General features: G+C 33.7%; 1 protein-coding gene and 1 pseudogene across 2 annotated transcripts; one reads left to right on the forward strand and one right to left on the reverse strand.

The window, feature by feature from the left end:
* The first annotated feature begins 985 nt into the window (after positions 1-985).
* On the forward strand, positions 986-5,026 carry LOC144571482 (serine/threonine-protein kinase Aurora-1). Its single transcript, XM_078320778.1, has 9 exons — positions 986-1,147; positions 1,676-1,789; positions 2,297-2,443; positions 2,909-3,004; positions 3,348-3,443; positions 3,543-3,639; positions 3,835-3,952; positions 4,420-4,492; positions 4,667-5,026. Exons 1-9 carry the CDS (start codon positions 1,112-1,114, stop codon positions 4,766-4,768), a joined length of 879 nt encoding a protein of 292 aa, XP_078176904.1. The 5' UTR covers positions 986-1,111; the 3' UTR covers positions 4,769-5,026.
* Positions 5,027-9,313: 4,287 nt separating this feature from the next.
* Positions 9,314-13,713, reverse strand: LOC144571483 (ATP-dependent 6-phosphofructokinase 6-like; annotated as a pseudogene). The gene is made up of 14 exons (XR_013517522.1): positions 13,301-13,713; positions 12,616-12,662; positions 12,453-12,492; positions 12,237-12,299; positions 12,007-12,144; positions 11,596-11,754; positions 11,429-11,482; positions 11,242-11,310; positions 11,029-11,158; positions 10,769-10,809; positions 10,410-10,631; positions 10,092-10,140; positions 9,850-10,004; positions 9,314-9,669 (listed from the first exon to the last, which is right to left on the reverse strand). The product of XR_013517522.1 is annotated as an ATP-dependent 6-phosphofructokinase 6-like (transcript).
* Positions 13,714-14,203: the final 490 nt, after the last annotated feature.

Genomic DNA, 14,203 nt, shown 5'->3' on the forward strand with positions numbered 1-14,203 from the left:
TTCTACTTCCACTTGGTAGGAAATCTCATTTTTCAGATATTATATTTTGATAATTTCATAAATATAAAATGCAAAAAACATATGAGATCTCTTGGGTTAATTAGGAAGGGAACTCTTGTGCTTGCTTAAGCCAGAAAGAATGAGATGAGCTCCACGGTTATATAGTAAAATATTTGTGAACTTTTTGCTACCGATCGGAATTGGGAAAAATTGTTCTATCGAAAGCAACATTAAACAATTTTTGTATGAAATTTCAATACAAACAAACTGATTGAAGTTTGAAAAGCAAAAATTAGACTGCATTCTTAGGATGCTTCATGTGAATATGTGATATTTTATTAGTTTAATCAGTCTTGTTAAAACATTTAAAAATAATCCTAGTTCAAACTTCAGAGACACGTAAGAATGCGAACGTTGATGAAATGAAATAAATTTTAGCAATATTTACATGAAAAGTATATCCATCGGCAAGTCTTCAATCCGTATCACCCCAGGTACCTGCGGTGCAATCCATAAATCTGAACCGTTATTTTCATGTGACACGAATCTCAAAGCAGAGCCCACAGTCCCAATCGTTTCCGGATTGAGTTTGGCCCAACTGAAATTAATCTGAGCCGTTTGTTCTTTTAAATTGCACCTCAAGTACCTGGGCGGATACGCACTCAGTCTTTGATCCGACAAGCGCTCCTCTCGACTTCAATTCAAATCAAGTCAAGCTAACTAGCTAAGCGTACAGAAACTTGAACCCAGAATAATCGCAATAGAAACCCAAGACCAGTAGGGGGAGATATTCGGGTACGTGTAACTAGCATAAATCAGCTCCTCTTACGAAGAAATTCTATCTTTGCGTGGTCCTGGCTCAGCCGTATCTGAATACCAAGGTCCAGCGTAACGCTGGGTTATGCCTACCAGTAGACCTTACATCCTTGCACTCCACTACTCCAGGTATAGCCTATAATTTGAATTGCTGTCGAGGCTTTCGGGTCCACATGGTACAGGAATCCGACCGTTACTCGCAAAATTTTAAAAGGTCCAAAATTTCTCGAATTTTACTTTTCAGGATACCGACGACTTCTTTGAGTTTTTAGATTGTTCATCTCCTCTCTCTCTCATGGCGATCGCCACGGAAATCCATCAAGAAGAGAAGGTGCGCTAAAGAAACTAACTGTTCGATCTTCATTTCGTTTCTTTGATTTGATCTTTATCCACGGTCTTTTTTTTGTTTTGTGATTTCCCCTAGTCTTCTAGTCTTGGGCTCTTGCAATTTTTGTCATCGATTTGGTTGGGTGATTTATGAACCTAGGGTTTTGCGTCAGCATAAACCTCAAATTTCTCCCAAAAATGTCGAACCTAGGGTTTTTGCTGGCATTTTACAGAATTTCAATTCCTAGCAACTTAAATTAGTCAATTTCCCTTTCTAGCTGAAGGATTAAAGATCGCTATTTCTTGTAGAGATCCATTAACTTACTATATCATTGAATAGTGACCAACTTCAGTACTATTTGGAACCAACGAAGATCTAGTTTTCTGGGTTCATGCCAAATCGTCAATTCTAGGGTTTCTTCTATTAGAAACGGATATGTGATCTTAAGCTCTGCCATAGTTTTAGTTTGTTAATTAAACGTAATATATTTTGAGTAAATGTATCTAATGTGTGAATAATCTTTTTTTACAGTCGCCCTCAAAGGCAAGTGATGCAGAAAAGAGATGGACTTTGAGTGATTTTGACATTGGGAAGCCGCTCGGGAGAGGCAAGTTTGGCCATGTATATTTGGCCAGAGAAAAGAGGGTATTTTCTATTTTATCTAGTTTTATGCCTCCAACTTTATGATTACCCAGTTTACCTTTGTCTAATGCAGATTGGCCAGATAAAAGGGTACTTTTCCCTGTTTACCTTTAATATACCACTAATATTAGGATAGATTTGTCTAGTGTAGATTGGCCGAGAAAGGATGTCCATTTTTACCCTTGTTTTGTTGCCGACTTGGTGGCGGTTCAGTCTACCTTTATCTAATGTAGATTGGCAAGGGGAGAAGGAAGTTCTCTGCTTTTGCATTTTTAGGGACACTTTTCAGTTGTTCTCTATATACTAGTTTCCCATAAGCTGTTCAGACATAAAGAGAACCCCTTTATGACCTGAGGTTGATTTTATGTTCTTTACTGTACTAATTCTGGAGTTATGTTACATTTTATAATGCAAATTGACCGATAAGTGCTTGCATAATCCTAGACTTAAAATAAATTCTGCAGCTTCAGAGGGGGTTTAATTAATTGAATTTATTGAATTTATATATAGAGCAATCACATAGTGGCCTTGAAGGTTTTATTCAAGACCCAATTAAAACAGTCTCAAGTGGAGCATCAGTTGAGGCGTGAAGTAGAGATACAGAGCCACCTACGCCACTCCAATATACTCCGCTTATATGGTTATTTTTATGATCAGGTATCTCTCTCCTCTCTCTCTCTCTCTCTCAAGAAGCATTTGGCTGGGACTTGGGCAAAGTGCTGCTATGTTAGTGAATGCTGATAATTCGGATCCGTAATTCAGACCTCTTTCTTTGCCAATGTTTGAGACAAAATTGACTTCAGGTGTACCTTCACTCTCCAGAAAAGTGCTACTGAGTTGGTGGGAGAATTTCTGGTAGTCATTAATTTACCTTTTCTCCCAACTCGTGCCTATTTTGGGAAATGACTACAGTTTCTCTGCCTAGATTAAGCTTTTATTGACATATTTCCCCTATATGGTCTCTTCTAAGAGTGTCTTAGCATAGTTTTGGGCATAATAGTATCTTTTTGCTTCTTACCCAAGGGTTGAGTACCTATTAAATGAAATGTCACTTTTACATTCATTTTACAGTTTCCATTTCTTGTCATTATATGTTTATTTATCTTTCTTTTTCTTGCACAGAGTCGGGTTTATCTGATACTGGAGTATGCTGCAAAAGGTGAACTTTATAAAGAGCTGCAAAAGTACAAGTACTTCAATGAAAGAAGAGCCGCAACAGTAAGTTCTTCTTAGAGAGAACCATTAAATGCATTTATAACTTCTTTCATCATTTCTTCATGCCAATTACCAGATATTTATGAATCTGGTTTTAATGAGGCACCTGATGATTTTGGTTCTGTATAAAAAAATTGCAAATAGTTCTGAAATTTTCATTAAACTATCATGAGATGTAATGCACATTTGAATATAATATTAGCAGGGCCTTTCTTTTTTTTTTCCAGAAAAATTGCAGGCTAGTAAGAGTGTGGTATCACACATTTCATGGAATTAAGCTTGTTGTAGTTATTATATTTCACAGCTGATCATAGTTATTCTTTTGTATCCTTCCTATAAATTTCAGTATATTGCATCCTTGGCGCGTGCATTAGTATACCTCCATTCAAAGCATGTCATACACAGAGACATCAAACCAGAAAATCTCCTAATGGGCCTTGAGGTACTGATTTAAATTCCATCTTTTATTGAACAAGGAAAAAAAATGAACCCGACCTATTTACTCAAGTACTCTGCATTAAAATTACTTCTTTGATACAAGGGTGAGGTCAAGATTGCTGATTTTGGGTGGTCAGTACACACATTTAACCGGAGGCGTACCATGTGCGGTACGCTGGACTACCTCCCTCCTGAAATGGGTAAGTATATGTGGCAGAATGCGTTATCTTTCAGTTTTTACTATACTGAGAATGCAACACAGGTGTGCTGGTCTATTTTCAGTGTCCAATTTAATTTGTGTCATTTTGAAACAGCAAAAATAACACGAGCGAATTGTGTCATTTTATTCGTATGCAAGTACAGTTACCTGAAATTAGTTACTTCTATTTTTGTAGTTGAAAGTTCAGAGCATGATGCAAATGTAGACATATGGAGTTTGGGTGTACTGTGCTACGAGTTCCTCTATGGTGTGCCTCCATTTGAAGCAAAGGAACACTCTGATACCTACAGGAGGTGAAGTTACAATCATGAATAATTTTGTAATTAATGTTCCTCAAAATTAGTTCACAAATATTCACTAATTTATGGCTTCTTTGAGGAGCCTAAAATAATATAGCTGAGAACATAAATTCAAATATTTGATCCAAGACATTTAATGTGATCTACATATTAAAATTTTGTAGGAAACCAAGTAGTACCGTAGAATTCTCAGTACTATTTTTGTAAATGACCCTATTTGTTATGCAAGCATAATTTTTCATGTTATTTTAGTGCTACTTTTTTTTTTTGAAAATATAGTAAAAAGAATTTGACAAATTGGATGTGAAAAAGCAAGATTTTCTATTTCTATGTAGGCCGAAATACACACGTTTTTATAATTGCCCAATTCCAATTTGGTAATATCACTTGGAATAAAATTGCTACTGAAAAAGAATGCAAATGGGTTATATTTTAAGGTTCGTCTGCTTTGTGCTTTTCAGGATTTTAAAAGTTGATCTCAGATTTCCTCTCAAGCCAGTGGTTTCTTCAACTGCAAAAGATCTCATCAGTCAGGTTTAGTGGCTTTCCTTTGATTTGTCTTTGTACTTCCATAACCAATACAAATGATAAATGAAAAAATGGTAAAGTCATCTTGATAAAGGCAAATTAAATAACTTGGTGTTTATGAAGTTTCTTTGTGATGTGTAAAATTTAAATTCTCTCTGTTTTTTTACTCTCTATGCACAGATGCTGGTAAAAGATGCTTCTCAAAGGCTACCTCTTGTGAAGGTGCTTGAACACCCTTGGATATTGCAAAATGCTGACCCCACTGGCATCTACAGGCCGTAATTGGGAAAATATGTTGACCAATTATGGAATTCTTATTGCATTAATTTAGAAAAATCAAGTTCCTGTGATTTACCGTTGAACTTTCAGGAGATGCTGTTCAGAGATCGTAACCAGATTGTGTATTCCCTAATCAATTACTCAATGCTATGCTTATTGGGTTTTTGTGATTTCGATTTAAAAGAAAGCTTTGTATGGAAAATGTATTTTTAGAAACAATAATATGTATTACCGTGAAAGTTGCAAGTGCTGAGATCAAACTCTCTGTGTATGATGTAATACAAGTTCACTACGTAACGCGACAACTATGACTCACAATAGGATCTGTTTGATTCGGATCAGATGTGTACGTAATACATATAGTTTTAAAATAGCTCAACTCATATTTGATATATTAGAATAATAGCTCAACTCATATTTATTGTCAATTTCGGTCCAAGGAAATGTTATTCTAAAAATGTTCTGTGATATACCACGAACTTTAAAATCAGGAATATTTTTGTTGCTATATTGATGTTCTTATTGTCCTTTTTATTTGTTAGTTCGATAGAAGTATTTTTCTGTTGCATACGCTTTACCTTTTTGTGGTGCAGATCTTTCTTTAGACCATTTGACATTAAACAGAGGGCCTTAAAAGTATTAATTTTGTTTAGTTAAAACTTTTTTTATCAGTGTATTCTACACTAATTAAAAGCTGTTGCAGGCTACTTAGCACCGATATAGTAGGCCTAGATAGCCCATCTGCATGGAAGGCCTATTTCTCTTTCCGACACCTGATCCATGCATTTATTTATGCATGGGGCCCAGTAGTCATAGTGGAGCAATTGATATTTCATGATAACTACAGCATTTTGCATTAATTGTTTGATAAACTTCTCACGCATGCAATAAATTCAAAGATTTGCTAAGTGTATATAAAAAAAGATTTGCTGAGTACATTATGGTTCATAAATTAGATGTACTGAATCCCTTCCTGATCTATATATATCAAGCTGAATCTCCTCCTGTTACTTTTCATAATCAACCCATCTTCATAATCAGAGAAACAATTTTGTACAACACAAAAATTTGCCGAGAAACAATTTGGCCTCTCTATCTTCTTGAGTGCTGACACTAGTGAGGCAACTTGCTTGTTTGAGGTGCACAACCAATCAAACACCGATGGCAAACACTAATAATACGGTGAGTTTTTTACTTCTCATTGCTGCTTCATCTTTCTTGCTTGAATGAATAGCAACACTCCTCTTTTCCGGTTCCATTAAAATCTTGTTTTGTAACTAAACGGTGATTAAAGTAAACTAGGAGAAAATTGTGGATATTTATATATTTTGTTATAGTAGTTTCTTTCGTGAATTAGTTATCTCAATCAATAACATAATTTTCAAATCAGCTCAGCTCCATTGAACTCTTGCAAGACAGTTCTGGTAGAAACAGAGCTAATATTTGTTGAAAACTTGCAATTGTTTTGGAGATACGAACATTGTAGTGATTTTTTTCATATGTTTTCATGTCATCACAAATTTTCTCTTAAAGAAATAATGCATATGTTCAAACAAAAGCATATAATATGCCAGTATATATATGAAATAATGCATATGTTCAAACAAAAGCATATAATATGCCAGTATATATATGTTCTAAAATTCTTAAGGTGCATGTTATTCTATAATATTTTTCTTAAATAAAATTCATATATAGTACTTAATTTGCTTGAGTTCCTTTTAGCATATTTTTTGTACAATATTTTGTTTCATTGAAAGTGAGGATATTTCATGTACAATTCTTCCATTTAGCCAATATTGTCAATTCTATTATCTTCGACTTTTCGCATTCAATGTTGACGACAACTTCCGTAGACATAATGTAAATTGTACTTTGTTAGGATTTAATGGAAGACAAAATAAATTATATTTTGGAGGGATAAACTTTTTCTTTGTTGTTTGAAAGAAATTTTTTAACTGGCCAACTCAAAACTGTTTCTGCTTGTTGATTAAATGATATCATAAAGTACTTATAAATATGTTATGGATGAGATATATAGATTTTGTTAAATAGACTAGGCTTTGCCATTAATCAACTCGATTTTCCTTGTTTTCTTTTTTTATCTTATCAGAAGTCATAAATGATAGTCTTCGTAAATAGAAATGTGGGAAATAGCATCTTTCTTGTCAGCTTGAGCGGTTTAGGAAATATGTACAGAGGATGAAGAAAACTTTGAGCTCCGGTTCATTGATAGGTACGTACCTGTCGTAACGGATTTAGTTAATTTCCAATCTTCAATCTTAATGCAAACAAATTTATTTTAGGAATACGTAAAAGAAAAAAAAAAGTTTACAAGACGTACAAATAACAGAAGGTTCTTAGTAGTGCAGATAAATTTTTTGATTCTTTGCCTTTAGTTGTTGTGCAAGGCATATTCTGAGGATTCGATAGATTAAGTGACAATATAATTTGATGCTACCGTGCAAAAATAATGATCTAGATTAGAAAACATGAACAAAGTGTTGTCTAATATGTAACTTTTGGCTTTGTTTTTGATAGGCAACTAGGACTACGAGAAGTATTGGGATCAAAGCAAAGATTGTCGGCATTTGTTTCGATGATGATGAATCATCGAAAGGATGTACAGAGGCTTGGGCTGATGCTTTGCAGTTCTTACCCATTTTTCCTGTCTAGTTTGCTCTTGACTTCATCAATTGAGCTACTTAATTTGTATAAGTTTCTCTACTGATTATGTAAATACTCTGTTTTTTTTATATATATTTTATTCAATAAATGTATGAAAACACTTTATAAGGTCATTACCTTTATTAACCTATGTTTGCTTGTGAGAGGTATATATGTATATATATTATTATTATTATTTTTCTGTTACAGTGATGTATTTTGTGTATATCAGTGGTTCTGGGGGTTGTTTGTAGATAAATATAAGAACAAGGTTTTCAATTTTAAAAATTAACATGTGACTTCCTACACAGAAGACACGGTCTGAGTCACTAGAATAAAAATTGATTTGAAATAGGATTGAAAACTGGTCGGGTTGTTTTTTTTTGGTCTATATTTTCAACCCCATTCATTGTTATTTAGGTAATGCACTTTCAATCCATACTCAATAATCATAACTTAATATCCATTGAACTCGTGTATTTTTGTAGGTGGTCTACTTATGCGGGTTTTACAGATTTCATTAACAAAAAAATTCATATATACATAAATGAAAATGATCTACAAATATAACATAAATAAAGTTCTTAATAAGATTCTAAAAATAACATTATTTATGTAATAAGTAATAACATTCAATATGATCCAATATGATATTTTTAACTAACAATAAGAAGGTGATTAATTATTCAATAATAGACCTTCAAAAAAAATCATCCAATAATAAATAAAAACATAATTTAGAGTTCTACACAAAAAATATAAACAGAAGACACAAAATCAATTATATTATGCCCGAAATTTTTTTACTTGACGCCCATTAAATCAAAATTAAACAATTATCACCCAATCAGCCATATTTAAAATCATACCACCCACGCATACTCAGTCGGCACATCAAATTGGAATAGTGTACAGACTGGAAATGCACACCAATTCGGTGCACCAGTATGCACACCAATTTTTTCAATTCTATTTTGCAACAAGTTCCATATGCAACTCATTTATTTGGAAGTATGCATTTATCAAGGTCAGATGTTCACACCAAGGAATTGTATATAATTCATTTATTTGGCAGATAGTATGTGCACAATTACCGAGGTCAGAATCACAATTCATTTATACGAAATGAATTGCAAAACCGAAAAAAAATTTGGTGCGCATATATATCCAATCATTATTTTTTGAAACGGGTTAAGTCAGATTAAACGGATCGATCGGGTAAGCGGGTTATTTGTCTGTTACTACTTACTAGAACTTTTCATTTGCCTCCCTCTAAGTCCGGTCTGTTTATTTATTTCACAGAATGGACCCTCAACTCTTGAATTTCTATCAGCAGGAGAGTGGAGACACGAGAATAAAAAGGATAAGACTTCCAGTGCCTGGAACAAACCCAATTTGCATGGTCAAGCTCATAATTTTTTTTTGACTTGACCAATAGATTATTTTCTTTAGCAGTTGGCTACTTTGTTTGAATTCCAGAATCAGCTCCTGTAGATGGGCCATTTCTTTCTGGTAGCATAAAATTGCAATCCCTGCTTCTTCCCCATATCCACTTCTTCAATCATTTGACCTCTAGCTTATTTTCCACTTAGAAATTCAAAATTCTAGATATTTTTTGATTGGGGTTTATGTATTATCTAGACATTCAAAATTCTAATCTGAACCAGTTGAAGGAAAATTCTCTCTAGAAGAAACAATTTTCCTACTTGACAGCATCTGTCAAGATTTCCAAAAAAATAAAAAATAAAATAAAGAAACAATTTTCAGCAACTTTAGTTATATTAGTTTCACTGGCCAAATATTTTGGGTCATATATGATAAGTTGCAGATGGAATCCCGATCCTGAAGGCACAAAATAAAGATGTTGCTTTCACAAAAGAATTTCCCGGTGTACGATAATAAAACCTCTTTATCTTTGCTATAATTGAAGCTTTTTACAATGTAAGAAGAATATACCTTAATGAGAACAAACCAAAAAACCAACTATCGCTAAAAATCACTACTCATTCCCTCAAAACTTATCACACAATGCAGCGCCCTCACATATTTTTTATTGCATCAGTAAGGGAACCGTTACACAGTGCATATTCATCGTCTAAATGATAATGCTCCTCCTGGTCAGTTTCTTCACCTTTGATAAATTCATGGCTGAGAAAGCTCGGTTGATTGGTTGAAGATAGGAGTCTTGCCCACATACGGTCTGTTATGACTACTTTCTTTTGCTTCTCAGTGATTCTCTGAAAAAATATAAAAAAAAAATATAACAAAGTTAAAAATTGTGTCGGGAACAATTTTATCATAATCTCCTCTGTTTGGGTTTCACTATTTACCCCGTCTTCCATTATTAATCCTCATTTTACTGAATTAATGGACTGTAAGAAATATGCAAGTAAAAGAGAAAATTTAACAGAACTTACATAATATGGAATATATGCGTGCCTTCCGTTGACTGGTCCCACAGTGAAACCTGTGTATCCGGCCATGGCACCATGGACAGCGCTTTGTGCCAACAAGGTACTATAGATATTGTCCGATGCATTGCTAGGAACTGCGCGAATCATGTAAGTAGGATCTAGAAGAAATGAAAAAGAAAAACACTTTGTCAACAATTTAAAATAATCCAAGACTTGTCATAGGAGTTGAAAGTAAAGTTTATTACCTATGTACTTGAGATTTACACGCATTCTCTTCTTTCCTGAGAAGTGTTCCTACATGAGACAATATCGTGGTTGCATTAGCCTCAGAACATAATTTACTCTATACATCTATCTTGAATGGCTTTAATTTTAAGTCTGTGTGAAAAAATTGTTGGGCTTTACGTATTATCCTCAAAAATAATCTGCTCAGATTATTCAGATATATGACATAATTAATATCCTTAAGCAATTATTGTTATAATCAAATCATTAACATGAAAAAATTTACCTAACCAGAAAGATGTCAATCAGGAAAATTAAGAAAACAGTAATAAACAAACCTTTATCTTCTGAGAGAGCCACAAACCAACATCAAGCAATAGTTTGTTTCCTGATGCATCATGAACCGTGTTGCGCAAACTATCTGCTATCAAATCCTGTGCAGCTCCTTCAGCAGCAACAATTACCATATGCCCATTCTCTTTTAGCCGTTTCTCAATGAATTCTAATAGGCCTCCCTCCCCTTCTAGGTAGAATGGCGATTCAGGAATTAGGCAACAATCCTAAAGAAAGACAAAGAAATATTGAACAGAATAAGTTTCTTGCATTTGAGATTTGCAACTGCATTGTGAAACATTTGGAAATGTAATCCATTGAATATGAAAGATATGCGATCAAAATTTCAAGAAAGCTAGCTTACCACGTCTCTGCTTGCAAGAGTAGCATACATTGCTATGAAACCTGCAATAGTGAAAAAATAAAGAGCTGTTAAGATAAAGTAGTAAAGTTGTGCATAAGGCTCAGATCACCTCAAGCAAACCATAAAAAGAAATATTCCTGAAAATAATTAACAAAAAGGACTAAGAATACAAAATAAAAATCATAACAGAAAAAAATATTAACACCAATGTACTAAATCTTTTAGTCTAAGATAAATAATGTTCATACAACTATACATACCACTGTTGCGGCCCATTAATTTGACAAGGCCAATGCCATTTTCGTGGCTTTCGGCCTCCACATGTGCAGCATAGATTGCTTTTTGAGCCTCCTCCACCGCAGTATCAAAACCAAATGACTTGTCTATAACCTAGATTTCCAACAAAAGGAGCTGTTAAATAATTCTGAACTAACAAGGTGGTTGAATCTATTGCAAGTACAAACTACAATTACCTCTATGTCATTGTCTATGGTTTTGGGAATGCCAACAACTGCTACTTTGAGGCCCCTCCTTTGAATTTCCTACAAATTCCAAATTTTGGAAATAAAAAATGTTATTGACTGTTATCTGTTAACAGTTTAATAGAAAGTCAAGTACATTTTTTGTTAATAAATTGCATTAAATTGTCATAACATGTACCTCATATATGATGGAGGCCCCTTTCTGAGTTCCGTCACCTCCGATGATGTACACCTGTGGATTAATTTAAAATGCAATCAATGAGTAATTGGCTAATTCTATGATCTTCAATGTCATGTTGGATATACATGCCAAAATTCTTCTTTGAAATTAAATAAGATTCCTACTTGGTTAATCCCCCGATCTTGAATTGCATCAACTATTTTGACAGTGTCATGGCCTCCACGAGATGTACCAAGAATGGTGCCTCCTCTTTTATGAATATCATTGACCAGTTTAGGTGTCAACTCAATGGTATTGCAAGAGTAGAAGCCTTTATAACCGCCCTAAAGAAAAAAAAAAGATACATATTAACAGTAGGCACATAACTGCCATCTAGTAAAGTACCAGTCAGGAACTGTTCCTACCTAGATTTTACTAGTACAAGCCACAGACTAGTTATAGAAATAATATTTTTAACTAAAGCATATATCATAGTAGTTAGAAAAATAAATTCTGGATTCTGACGTAATCATACTGTATCATATCTGTCATGACTGGTAAGGTAATATTCTCAGTGCTCAAAAGAAAAACCTTACCTTTATACCGAGGATTTTGGTGACACCATATATGCTGTACAAGGCACATACAAGCTCTCTCACCACTGTGTTAAGTCCCGGGCAGAGGCCTCCACAAGTCACAATGCAAGCTTTTACCTCGTCAGACTCAAAATATACCTAACAATATAAAGAAAAAAAATACTGTCATCATTTTAGTTGAGGCATTAACAAGGACGAAAAGGATGATTAAAAAGAAAAGAAAGTGAAACCTTTTGACGAGGGCCGGCACGCCTGAAATGTGTGCTCTTTTTACTGTTCTTTTGAACCACAATCTGAAGAAAATAAAAGGAATTTTAATTTTATATATCCCCACAAAAAGTTATATAGAAGATATTATCATGCATAATAATATAATTTAAACACAAAGCCTTGCTTCTAGTAGTATTACATAAGGTTATTATAAAATTGTTGTAAAAATATAGTACCTTTTGTGCAACAGTATCATCGACATCAACAAAGTATTGCCTGCAAAGTGAATGTCATTACATGATATTAGTAAAGCCTAATAAATATATATTTTTTTGATAAAAAAAGCCTAATAATTATTAATTACTTAAAAAAATTTAACAAGAAAAAATAAATTAGTACTTGACAACGGAGTATGCAGGATTGTCTTGCAATGGGTTCGGGTGACTCTGCATATGATGAAACAAAAGACAGTAAGATAAAAGTACATTAGGCTAGTGAAGATTAGATTATGCTAATAATTTAGTATTCGGTATAATAAATCCATTTTATTTGCTGATGCAAATGCAAGAAATAATACTCCTTGTGAAAATTTCTAACACTTTGATTTTAGGTGTTGAGTGTTGACCGCAAAATTTTAAGAAAAACTTGTTCGTCAAAGAAAACACGTGGTCAAAAGTTGCCAAGTATTCCGAAATTCCTTTTCTTATAAAAAAAAAGGGAATAAACTTAGAACAAAAGAAGTATATTCCTATAGTGGGACAATTTTGATTTCTCCTTTAGAATTTGGAAATGTACAAAAATGGAACTTTGGTTCGTCCTTAAAGGTTGCTGATTCATTTTATTTCTATTTATAACATCACGAAATATTCCTCGAACAACTATTTGATCTTGTACAAAATATCAATATCTATTTAACGGTCCCTTTATAAAGTAAAATTTAATCATGAACTCAGATAAATAACCAAATATACTGAACTTTGTTTGTAATACTGTATGTTGCGAAAATTCTTTGATTATTAACTTGGATGGAAAAAAAAAAGAACAAATCCAGTGTGTGTAAATAGAGAGAGAGAGAGAGAGGTACATGAAGGTCCGGTATGTAATCAGAGAAATGAGGCACATCCTCTCAGACATAACCACCATCGCCAATTACAATTTTTGGTTTCATTTTCTCCGTGTTCTTGATCTTCCTCTTGGCGCTTTCTAACCTTGACATGCCACCACTAATTTTCTCTGCCAGTAAATTTCTCAAGACCTTTGATGGAGAAGCCTCGAGCTCAGATGCATGGCCGTTTGCGTTTGACTTTGAATTTGGGATTGAATCAGAGGTCCCGAGAGAACCCATTTGTGCTTTCTTGGTTTTTGTTTCGAGAATTGTTAGCTTTTCAGTTTGCTGATGAGAGGGGAGAGGTTTATGTTTCATGGAGGCGAAATTGGAAAGAGAGATTATTTATAGGAAAGGGAGGCGAGGGGGTGCGCCAAAACAGGATTGTTTGCCTCAGAGCATCAGCTAAAAAATAGAACCCCTTTTTTGGTGGTCAAATAAAGTATGCGGGGATTGCAAATTTAACCCTGATAAGTTTGGAAATTATAAATTCTTATATCTGTAAAATTATGAAGTTTTTGACACCTTTTTTATTCGGCAAAGATTTTTTAAATATTATCAGATTGCATACAAAGATTAAAAAAAAAGTCATATTTTTAAGCAATTTTTATGATATTTATTCAATTTGTTTGGGATCACTAGTCAATATTTTGCTCCAGAGAAGTTAAATCTTGATGCAAAGAAACATAGTAATGAACATTTTTTTGAATTAATTAGTTAGAAACATTTATGTTCACATAACCAATATAATACACACGGATTGTGATTATAATAAACGTACACGAACATAGGCTAGCATAAGCCCGTGAATGAGCTTAGCATATTGCTCAATTTGGTTTTCGAATCAATGTCACTACAGCACCTGCACTTCAACCAATTATG

This window comes from Carex rostrata, chromosome 19 (genome assembly GCF_964058835.1).
Source record: "Carex rostrata chromosome 19, lpCarRost1.2, whole genome shotgun sequence".
NCBI classification, from domain to species: domain Eukaryota; kingdom Viridiplantae; phylum Streptophyta; class Magnoliopsida; order Poales; family Cyperaceae; genus Carex; species Carex rostrata.

Excerpts from the sequence above, each read along its gene's own strand:
- LOC144571482 (XM_078320778.1), top strand. The coding sequence starts at position 1,112 with ATGGCGATCGCCACGGAAATCCATCAAGAAGAGAAG. Across the intron at positions 1,148-1,675 it reads AAATCCATCAAGAAGAGAAG|TCGCCCTCAAAGGCAAGTGA; the intron begins GTGCGCTAAAGA and ends CTTTTTTTACAG. Across the intron at positions 4,493-4,666 it reads CAAAAGATCTCATCAGTCAG|ATGCTGGTAAAAGATGCTTC; the intron begins GTTTAGTGGCTT and ends CTCTATGCACAG.